A 12,122-nucleotide genomic window follows, 5' to 3' on the forward strand; every position below is an offset into this window, starting at 1 on the left:
TGCACATGTAAAGCTTTGTAAATTATTGAAGTTTTAAAATACAATAGATTCCCCTAGATCTAAACAGATAAATAAAGCATATGAGAAACAAAAGATGTTTTAAGTACTATTTCTCAATATTACCTCTTCCCAAAGGCCTTGTTTGTTTTATCAGCCTAGTCTTTTAAGAATCTTTGAAGGAGCAGGTTTTTCTAATGCTTTTTTGTGTTATTCTAAAACACAGAGAAAGAAGTAAAACTTCCAAACTTTGCACAGACGACATGGCATTAATAGGGAAACTTGATAAAGATAACATGCAGTAGAGTAGTATCTGATTTGACTAGTTTCTCATTTATGTATATAAGTAATATCAATACAAAAATCCTAAATAGTTCCTCTTACATGAATTCTCACCATCTTAACTCTTGTGGATAAAGCTCAGGAAATAAACACATTCAGGTCAGTATTTAAGTAAAGTATTTCTCTCCAGATGCTTGCTAATTGCACATTAAAAAATAAGTGCCCATAACAAAATAGAATGAATTATAGAATCACAAATATTAAAAATCAGCAATAAGATTCAGCATTTTGTATGATTATAAGTATAACTAAGGTTTAATATTAAGAATGTATTAGGGAAACAGAGTATTAAATGAATCAAAGGAAAGTATGATTATCTCTGTATGTGTTAAAAACAATACTAAAATTTGCATTTTTCATGTGTTTTTTATATGCTCTGAATAAAAAAAGGGTATGTCAGAGCTACTTAAACTTTTTAAATCGCACCCACAGAAACCAACAGCCAGCATCAGACTTCACAGGAAAACCATGAAATCATTCAAGTTAGAGAGAAACAATTCAATGGAATACTACACAGCAACTGAAAAGATTGAAAAGGACCTTGATGTGCTACATGCAAAGATTCTGAAGATACTCTGATTACATTTCTTTGAAAAGAAAAGTAGAACTACGAAACTGAGAGCTGGGGCAGGGAGAGTACCAGCTATCTCATGTTCACCTATGTTTTCAATGTTTATGAGTGACTTTTATAGTTAAAGAGAAAACAACCTGTTGGAATTTCCCATGTACACATGATTCTTTTTAGATTCTGTTCCTTTACTGGGTCTGTGCAACTAAGCTGTGCAAAGGCCTGACCCTGTGATATGTTCTGGTTTAGCTACAAGTTTCTAGAACTGGACAGGACAGGCTTTGGATCTGGGTTCCATCAACAGATAGAGCAGTGTGACCTTCACAAATTACCTAGTCTTCCCAGAGCTCAGTTTCCTCATCTTCAAAGGCTGCTCATTTCTGCCTCACTCTTTTGTATAGGGTTAGATGAGTTAAGACCCTTTGTGTTCTGGGCTCAATCCTAGTAGATCATAAGTGCTATTTTCTGCTTTTATCTACCCTCATTATAGGGGCTAACTTCACCTTTTATGAGAAGGTTTTGTTTTTCAGTTCTCAGTCTATTGTTACTCTTTCAATACCACTATGATTGTATATTTTATCCTCCTAAAGATGTAAGTCTGTTAAGTAGTTTTGTTTTCTACCTATTCTTGCAGTTGAGGGCACATGCAGTAGACATTAATGGAAATCAGGTGGAGAATCCCATTGACATTGTCATCAATGTTATTGATATGAATGATAACAGACCTGAATTCCTGCACCAAGTTTGGAATGGGACTGTTCCTGAGGGATCAAAGCCTGGTAAGTTAGAAGGGCTAGTTTAACTGCGACTTGGGACTCCCACATCCCATACTGAGGTGCCTGCAGTGGAGCCCAACCTCTGCTTCTGATCCAATTTCCTGCTAATGCACAACCTGGAAGGCAGCATGGTTCATGGACTTGGGACCCTGCCACCCATGTCGGAGACCCAGCTGGAGTTCCTGGCTCCTGGCTTCAGCCTGGCCCAGCCCTGGTTGTTGTAGACACTTGGGGAGTGAAGCAGTGGATGGAAATATCTATCTCTCCCTCTCTCTCTGTCACTCTCATTCTTGCTCTGTCTTTCAAATACATATAAACAAACAAACAAACAAACTTTTAAAATAAATGTGAGAATAACTTCAGGAAATGCGGTATTCCGTGTTGTTAAATAAAAGATAAGAGAAAAGGCAGATAAGCCTTATGATATCATTTCCTTCCTTGCGTAGTGGTTTTAGGGAAAAAGGAAGAAATCTTAGACAAAGACTGATCAAAGAGTAGAAACAGAAAAATATCCCCTTATTGTCCTTAACAGTTTTTTCAATCTTTGAAAAAAAATCCAATACTATTTGATTGTATCTCATGAAATTTGTAGGATCCCTTTATTCTGCTGTATCTGATAGTACAGTTTGAAAGTGAACACCAGAGGATTAGAAGCCATCTGTTCACAACATACAGATTGGGTCATACCAGACTTCGCAGCCATAGAAATGCAATTGGAAAGGCTTACAGGAAAGGAGGGTTTGGGGGACCAGGTGGTGAAATGAAACCAAAAGGAAGGAAGGGGCGTGGTGACAGCTGTGATTGCCACCTGGAGAATGACTGTCGGGGTGTGTCACCTGGAGAATGACTGTCGGGGTGGCCCTGATATCCTCTGCAATCCCCTGTTCTCAACTGCATCATGGCAGGTGGCCTGGCCAAGAACCACACTTGTGCAAATCCTCTCAGGCTCTCAAGAGGTGTTTGACCAAAATTTTAGGTTCTTATTCTGAAAACAGTCTCAGTGGAACAGTCAAGCAAGAAGTTGCCCATTTTGGCCAACCATCCTGAGATGAATTGGAATTTAGAAAGATTTCATTAGCTATAATAGATGTATTTTTAAAATACTGCTAAAAGGCTTCAACATTTAAAATTGTATGACATAATACCTTTGTCATCTATGGTAGTTTAAGAAGCTCTCTTACACATAAGCCAATGTGTAGATAAAAGTAACTGCACATTAAGCACGTTCTTCTTGTTGGTCATGTGTGCTTCTTGTCCACTGAGAAAAGAATCCAGGGTGAATATGGGGGTGGCTGGGGGGAGGGAGGACAGGGGCTGGGCAGGAAGCTCAACCATCTGTGGTTCCTTTGCGTCATGGTTCCAAAGCAGCTTTCTTTTGTGTTTAAAATATAACAAGATTGAGGCACGTTAAACATACCCTTAATAAAACACTACCCTTACACAAATATTCCAAAGATAAATAAACATTAGGGGTTTTTGGCTGCAAAAGATTGCTTTGTAGTCATTTTCTTTTGGCCTTTATTATTTCAAACTTTATGAAAAATACTGTGTCACCAAGCTATCCAAAATAAAGCACTAAGAGTATATATTTTATGTATTCACTATGAATTTCCACATAAGTCTTTCATAAGTAAAAACGCTTTGTGATCACTGGAGGGGAGGACATTTCATGAGTGTATTATTTCCCATGATTCTTCTGTAAGTTCGAAAGCCTCCTTCTAGGAAGGGTTTGATAATGTAATGAATCTTATGTTAAATTGCATTATCATTATTTTGGTTCAAGGTTCTGAAACAGGGGTTTTTGTTTTGACCATTCATTCGTTCATTCTTTCAACACGTTTAGAAAGCATGCGCTGTGGGCTAGGCCCTGTTCTGGCACTATGGATACAACAGTGTAAGCAAGTTCCTGCCCTGGTCAACTCTAATTCTAGGAGATCAGAAAAATAAAAGCAAGCAGGCAGGCAAATAATGACATTTTTGAAAAAAAAATAATGAGGATGTAGATATGGCACATTATCAAAGAGGGTATCTTGTTTAAAGAGATGAACTCTGAAAAAAAGATTTTAAAAATGAACTGAGACATGGCCAATTCTTGGGCAAAAGTGTACCATATAGAGAAAATTTCAAATAGGAAATTTTCTGTGTTTCTAAAGTAGAATCAGGCTTGGAGTACTAAAGAAGATACAAGATACAAGATAGGCAAGATACAGAACACTTTATGATTTGTTTCTTAAAAAGTTTCCATAGAACAAACCATCCTAAATAGTAAGTCCTTTTCTCTAAGGTAAATTTTTTGTCTAGCTAGTTTGAAATTATTTGATCCTAATGCTTTGTAGATTGATGTTCCCATGTATCTAATAAATTGAAGTCCCTGAGTTGGTTACAGTGTTCTTTTAATCTCTGAAGAAATAGTGAACCACAATGCCAAATCTCTATTCAGTGTCCCAAAACAGTAATGCATGAAATGATTCCTTATGACTTGGGTAAATGGAGTGTGCCTTTTGTGCAAAGCCTACTTTCAAAAAGTAACTTAGACACTGAAGAGAATCCTACTCAGTGTGACATTTCAGCTGTTACTGCATAACTGAAGCATAATGGATCAATGACCATAAAATATATTTCTAATGGTATTTATATTATTGATTTCATTTTATATAAACTCATATAAAATATTTAATATTAAATTATGTAGCTCCTTTTGGATTCATAGACTGAATTTATCTCCTGAATTATGGAAAAGTTAGTCTTTATAAATGTATATAATGTATCATTTCTCTTTCAAGTATGTAAGCATGCTTTCTGTTTTTTAAGATGAGTACTCTTCTTACCATAGTATTTTTAATCAAGTCTAAATAACTAAAAATGTTGGTTTTGAAACAGTGAAAAGTATATAAAAATGGGAAATTTACTTTGCTTTCAAGGGGCCCCTGAGATGCAGAGAAGCCATTCATTTTCCATGTGCACTGTCCCTAGGAACATATGTGATGACTGTGACTGCTATTGATGCGGATGACCCAAATGCCCTAAATGGGATGTTGAGATACAGGATCCTGTCTCAGGCTCCAAGCACTCCTTCTCCCAACATGTTCACAATCAACAATGAGACTGGGGACATTATCACCGTGGCAGCTGGACTGGATCGAGAAGTGAGTCACCCAAAATGTGTTTCAATTTATTTCTAATCTTAAAGGTATTTTGTATCACATATACTTTATCTCCAGATAATAATATATTCACTGCATTACCCAGTCACCAATTTAATTAAGAAATCTGTTGACCCATTGTATAATTCCCTCTAGAACTTCAAAATGGTTCAGTGATGTATATATGAGTGGTTCTCAAGAAATTCATGGAAAATTCATGTAATGAAAAAAAATGCATGGATTTTTAAAAACATTTTGCACTGAAGTGAACTTATCTTTTAAAAATGTCATTTTTCCAGAGTGGTTCGAAGTACCCTAGTATTACTGGATAAAACATTGGTAGCCTATGTATTGCTCAGTGTGGTCATTAACTCAGTCAAGCCAATATTTCTTGTATCTCGTGTTTAAAATTTCTAGCATTTTCTTAAATTTCCTTTATATTCAAAAGTTTGTGTGAAATTAAATAAAAAATCATGATCATGGTCTCATTTATATGTAGAATCTATATAGTTGATCTCATAGAAGTTAAGAACAGAATGGTGGTTCCCAGAGTTTGGGGAGAGAAGAGAGGAAGAAGGGATGAGGAAAGGTTGAATAACTACTAAGTTAGATAAGGATAGGAAGTTTCTAGAAAGTGTTCTATTGCATAGTAGAGTGATAATGTGCTGTATGATTTTCTAAAAATAACTTGGAAGAATAGACTTTGAATGCTTTCACCATAAAGAAATAGTAAATGTTTGAGGAAATAAGTACATTACCTTGATCAGATGTTATGTGATGTATACATGTATGGTAATGTCACATGGTACCCCGTAAATGTGTACAATTTGTCAATTTAATATTTAAAATTATTTTATAAATAGTGGTCAGATACTGTGTGCATAAATTTATGGAAATTTTAACACTTGCATTTTTAAGAAAAAACATTTATTTATTTATTTATTTGAAAGGCAGAGTTAGCAAGAGGAGAAGGAACAGAGAGAGATCTTCCATCTGTTTGTTAATTCCGCAAATAGTTGCATTGGCTAGGGCTGGCCCAGGCCAGAGCAGGAGCCAAGAACTACATCCAGGTCTCCCCTGTGGGTAGCAGGGGCCCAAGTACTTGGGCAATCTTCTGTTGCTTTCCCCAGGCCCATTAACAGGGAACTGGATTGGAAATGGAGCAGCGAGGACTAGAACAGTCACTCATCCAGGATACTGGTGCTGCAGATAGTGCCCTAACCTGCTGGCACTTGCATTTTCCTGAGATACAAATAACATGTGATGATTAATATTTTTTTAAATATTTTGCTTATTTATTTGAAAGGTAAATTACAGACAGAGAGAGAAAGACACAGAGAAAAATCTTCCATCTGCTGGTTCACGCCCCATATGACCTCAATGGTTGGAGCTGAACCAATCCGAATCCAGGAGTCAGGAGCTTCTTCCAGGTCTTCTATGTTGGAGCAGGGGTCCAAGGACTTGGGCCTTCTCCTACTGCTTTCCCAGGCCTTAGCAGAGAACTGGATCGGAAGAGGAGCAGCCGGGACTCGAACCGGCACCTGTAAGGGATGCTGGCACCACAGGCAAAGGCTTAGCCCACTATGCCACAGTGCGAGACCCAATGATTAGTTTTCATAGCCTCTGTAGTACAAAAGAAATGGCCACCTTTATTAGAACTTGCCCCTTCTTTCTAACATTAATTTATATCACATTTGAACACTAGTGACTGCATTCATTCTATTGACAAGCATTAAAGCTACAGATGAAGGGGCCAGTACTGTGGAGTAGCAGGTAAAGCCGCCACTTGCAGTGCCAGCATCCCATATGGGTGCCAGTTCCAGTCCTGGCTGCTCCACTTCCCATCCAGTACTATGCTATGGCCTGGAAATGCAGTAGGAGAGGGCCCAAGTCCTTGGGCCCCTGCACCTGCATGGGAGACTCAGAAGTTCCTGGCTCCTGGCTTTAGATCAGCCCAGCTCCGGCCATTGTATCATTTGGGGAGTGAACCAGCGGATAGAAGACCTCTCTCTGTCCCTTTGCTTCTGCCTCTCTGTAACTCTGCCTTTCAAATAAATAAATCTTTAAAATAAATAAATAAATAAATAAAGCTAAAAATGCGGAGAGAAACACTTTGTAATTTTTTTTTTTGAAAAGGCAAACAATGTTGATGGCATTGTGATACCATAGGTTTAATTCCAGGTAGATCAATTGATGCGATCCTTATCATGTGATCCCTTCTGCTAGGAATGTTTTGTATCTTTTTCATGATCTTGAAACCTTCTGGTTCTTCAGGTTGTGATTCATGCTTTGCTTAAATCCTTTTTCTGGACACTCCAGCAGTAGTGAAACTTTTATTTCTTTATTCTCTCTTGGCCATTTTCTTAGTTTCTCAAGGTTATTATTTTAAACATCCATAATTACTGTTTAAGTGAGTTATCAGAGTGACATCTCATAGAGATTTGCACTCTGTAAATTTCTGGCTGAGCCTGGTTTTACTGTAATGAGACTTCAGATGATGTATGTCAAAAGGAAACATTATACCACCACAGAAAATATTATTGACAAGGATTTTAGGAGTAGGTTTTTGTGATGCTTTATTTGCTGCAGTGGCATTCACTTGAACTGGATCAAAGAAACCATTACTGTTGCGATTAATTAAATATACCAGATAGTGCCAGAAGCCTATAATAATGTAATATGAGCCAATCAAGGTTCACAACTGAACTGAGAGCCTTACTTAGAAGTGAGGTATGTGCCTATGGTGTTGTGCCTATTACCTTCCAGGTTTCTGCCATTCTTTTTCTTGGAATGTATTGCATCAGAGATTGGTAATACCCATTTACTTTTTGCAATAGTAAAATAATTCAGTGATATTCAGAAAATGTATATGTTTCACTTCTTGAATTACTGTATGCAATACTGTCCTTATATGCCAATAAACTCAACATGAATGCCATATTTTATATGAGAATATAGGATATTTTTCAATATTCCCTCTTGAGTGCCTGATTGCTCACGTACAAAGTAGATTTAGCTCATTGCACAATCCTAATATTTCTCTTCCATTCACACTGACATTTGGGTGATACAAAGATGTAGCTTCGTCCTGTTTTCATCCAGCAGCATTCATATCCCATGTAACCTGGATGTTTGATGCAGGAAAGAGGCATGGATATTTAAAGATAGTTTTACTGGAGAAGATGAACCATGTTTACAAAAGAGATTACACTGAGTGTTAAGGATGAAAGCCTGAAGTGAGGCCATCATCATGTTAAGTATTTTCTTCCAGTAGACAGTGGGCAGAATAGCCGTTCACTAATCATGAACGAAACCAATGCAGAAATGGATCTGAAACTCGGGAATCTCGGGGTAGACACAGTATGAGAAATAGCTTCATGACAGCAAAATTATTAAACACAACAATGAGTTACTATGGGAAATTACAGAAAAGCTTCCTTTTCTGAAAGTCACTTAACATAGAGAAATGTATCTATCTGGGATGGTTTATGGTAATTCTGCCTGCGGCCAGGGATAAATTACTTTGACTTTTTCAGGCCTCGTGTAGGCATGAAATTCTTTTATTTCTATTAGAATTCATAGTTTCCATTCTGTCAAAAGTAATTTTAGTTGTCATTCTCCCAGAATGTATGACACCTTTAAGTGATTGAACTCCTAATCATTGAAATGCTTACTGGGACTGAGCTTTTTATTTTTCTTTAATCTACAAGTTTAAAACATCAATTCTTCAGGTTCTGCAGAACTGAAGCTGTACCTGCCACAAGACCCTGTCTGTGGTTTTTTTTATTTCCATCTGGCTTCTTGTTACCATGCTTGGTGGCTATTCCTAGCATTTTCTTCCTTTCTTTTCCAGCCATTTCATGCCCATCCCCTGCCCTTCTTGGACAGAATCCCCATGACTCACCCCTGCTGCATGAGGTTTGCATTATGACTGTTGCTCTTCAAGGCTATTTGATCTTCAGTGTATTAACCTACAACCTCAACTCCCACACCTGGAAATGGGAATAATAATATTCTGTACCTCACAGCATGGTTGTAAGGATGATGTAACATCCTGCAGAAAGCATTCAGCACAGGACCCTATAAATCTTAGATACTGTTTTCTTCATTGTCATCCTAACATACGGGAGCATGTACTGGTTGAGCACTGTCACTTTCACCCCTCTTCATAATTCTTCTCATGACAAAGAATTGTACTTCCTGTTTTCCAAGTCTAATACCCTCCTTTTTAAAAAAAATTTTTTTTCTATTTATTTGAAAGTTAGAGACAGAGAAACACACACACACACACACACACACACACAAGAATCTTCCATCCATTGGTTCACTACCCACAAAAGCTGGGACTGGGCCAGGCCAGGAGCTTCTTGCAGGTCTCCCATGTGGGTATCAGGGGCCCAAGCATTTGGGCCACTTTCTGCGGGTTTTCCCAGGCCATTAGCAGGGAACTAGATTGGAAGTAGAGTAGCCAGGACACAAGCCTGCACCTGTATGGGATGCCAGCATTGCAGACGGTGCTTTACCCACTATGCTAGAACACCTGTCCCCTAGTAATCCCTTATTTTATAATAAGATTTATTTATTTGAAAAGTATATTGACAGAGAGAGGGAGACATACACACAGAGAAAACTTCCATCCACTGATGCACTCCCCAAATGGTTGCAATGGCCAGGACTGGACCAGGCTGAAGCCAGAAACCTAGAACTCCATCTGGGTCTCTTACATGTGTGGCAGGGGCCCAAGCACATGTGCTGTCTTCTGCTTTCTGAGGCGCATTAGCATGGGAAGTAGAACAGTCAGGATTCAAACCAGTGCTCACATGGGATTCAAGTATCACATGTGGTGGTTTAGCCACTGGGCCACAGCACTGGCTCCTAATAATCCTTTTGTTTGTGCCCTCAATTCCTTGTTATGTCCTCAAGAAGTGTTCGGCTGTTTTCTGTGATGTTTATAGTCTTCCCTTTTCTACAGGCTGCTTCATCATCTTCAAACACACTGTGTCTCCCTTATGGTGAAATGGCCATCCACACCCTAGTGGATATAGAATTATTTAATGTGACATTCCAGACCCTCCAGAGCCTTGGTCCCAAAGCCTTCCTTAGCCTAACCCTGCAGATTCCTTTCCTCCCACTTAAGAACAAATGATGCCCAACCATTCAGAGAACTACATAAACTTACTTACATAAATAGTAAGTTTTCTGTTTTTCTGTTCTTAGTTCCTTTGCCTAAATAACCCTTTCCAGTGTCTAAATAATAGACTTAGTCCTCATTCTCTAAGAACCAATCCTCAACCCCTTCTCAGGGCACCCAATTTGGTCTGCCTACCTCTCTGTTTTCAAAAGACCATGCTGCATAGAAATTACATCTGGATTCATGTTCTTAGTAATCAGAGAGGCATATGTGCCTCATGTTTTACCCTGAACAGAAATCCTAAAGAAATGATCAAGTTCTCAGACATCCTGCTTCAACACCAGACTTCTCAAAAGGGCAGCCCCGACTCACTGGTCAACTCCCAGCCCTTGCTTATCCACTTGAAATCTTACTTTCTACCTTATTTCCACACTTAGGAGGTGCACATGCTGCATAGGTGTTCTGACTTTTCTCTTTTTACACTTATCTAATAGAGTGATTAATGGTGCAATCTCTCTACTCAGTTTCCTCGTGTGGAAAATGAGAACAAAGCCCCACCTGTCTTAGAGAATTATTGTGAGAACTGAATGAAATAATGCATAATGCTTAGAACTGTGCCTTGCACATAGATCCCGATCTCAAAAGTGTTATTGTTTCTTATCATAAAGTCCCTTAAAGCAGTGAGCATGCAATAAGCATGATCGGAAAAAAGACTGGACTACAGATTTACAGGGTAGGTAGTACTTGCAGTCCTACTTCACAGGTGTTGGAACTGGGGTTTAGCAGTTAAGAAGTTGTGCAATCACAAATCTGTACTTCTCTCTTAGGTGCTGTTACATTGTTACTTAACTATCTGTCTTCCTACTCCAGTGCATCCAAATGCAAATAAGTCATCTTGTCCCTAAGCCTGTAATCCATGACGAGTTTCCTATTGCATGTGACCAGTACCTTCTCCTCAGTCTCTCAAGGTCACAGTCTGAGTGCATTTTACCACGCACTACTGTCTGTCCACCTAGACTATTTCATCATCAAGTTCTCAGTAACCACCGGAACACCACTTGGCACTTGTTCCTCTCTCCAGGCTTTGAAAAGAAGTTGGGAACCCCTAACAAAGGCTCCTTGCGTCACTTCTTCATACCCTTACTACTGTTGCATGGGACTTTTAGTCATGTGATCCATTTTTGTCAGTCTCCATCACTTAATAAAAGCAGTATCTTACCTGGTTTTGTTCACTGTTTTAGCCAAGTAAATAGTACATTGTCATCTGGTACACATTCAGTGAATGTTTGCCAAATGAATGACTAAACGTTCTCTTCTTTTCCTTGATACCAGTGTTTGATAAGTATGCTACACTGGTATATGATTTTCATTGGTACATGAAGAGGATCCTCCAGGCACAGAGCCCACAAGCCTTTTAGATACTACTCTATCAAGTAGAGACATCAGAATGAAAGAATTTTGTTAAGTGTGTTTTAAATTTATTTGTATGGCAAGTGATTCTAATTTTCCATTTATCATTCTTTTATAATAAATTAATTTAAGCTTTAAAATGAGAGTTAATACCAAGGTAAATGAGAAATGACTCATGGTATAGAAATATAAGGATGTGACAGAATTGGGAAGATTTTATATGAATCACTGCAGTTTGGGAAAAGTGAGCTAGTTCCTGCTCCTGGTTTATGTTTCAGTAAATAAATTATAGCACCTACGTAAATAAAAAGATTATTTACCCCTAACTTGAAATGGTTTTTATAAGGTAATGTGAAGCCCAAGGTTTTTCAGCCAGCCAGCCACAAAGTCAGAAGGATCTACTGCTGTCTCACTCTTTGTCAGATATTGTGCTGTACACCAGTGACATAAAAATGAACCAAACAAGGGCTCTAGGGAGGGATGTGAGTGTGTTTGTTTGCATAGTGAGACACGGATAAGCCTACTACTGATAACAGCCCATGTCTTCTAGAGACAGTGACAGAGGAATGTTGTGGCATTGCAGGCCCAAAGACTCAAACAGCTCAACCTCAGAGACTTTCAGAATTCATTTCAGAGGTGACTTCTAAGCTGTGTGTTGGAAGGGAATGGTATTCTGGGTCAGGGTTGCTCAGAGACAGCACCACTGACATTTGGGACCAGATGCTTCCTAGTTGTGAGGATCTGTCCTGTGTATC

At 38.5% G+C, this 12,122-nt stretch overlaps 1 protein-coding gene across 1 annotated transcript in view; it reads left to right on the top strand.

The window, feature by feature from the left end:
* CDH2 (cadherin 2) overlaps positions 1-12,122 on the top strand; it is a 241,498-nt gene that overhangs the window by 183,904 nt on the left and 45,472 nt on the right. Inside the window, exons 6-7 of the mRNA XM_051851320.3 lie at positions 1,542-1,686; positions 4,657-4,829. Of these exons, the coding sequence (XP_051707280.1) occupies positions 1,542-1,686; positions 4,657-4,829 (318 nt within the window). The remainder of the gene's footprint in view (positions 1-1,541; positions 1,687-4,656; positions 4,830-12,122) is intronic.

The sequence above is a fragment of the Oryctolagus cuniculus genome, chromosome 10 (assembly GCF_051225735.1).
Source record: "Oryctolagus cuniculus isolate XC-2025 breed Fujian yellow rabbit chromosome 10, ASM5122573v1, whole genome shotgun sequence".
Lineage (NCBI taxonomy): Eukaryota > Metazoa > Chordata > Mammalia > Lagomorpha > Leporidae > Oryctolagus > Oryctolagus cuniculus.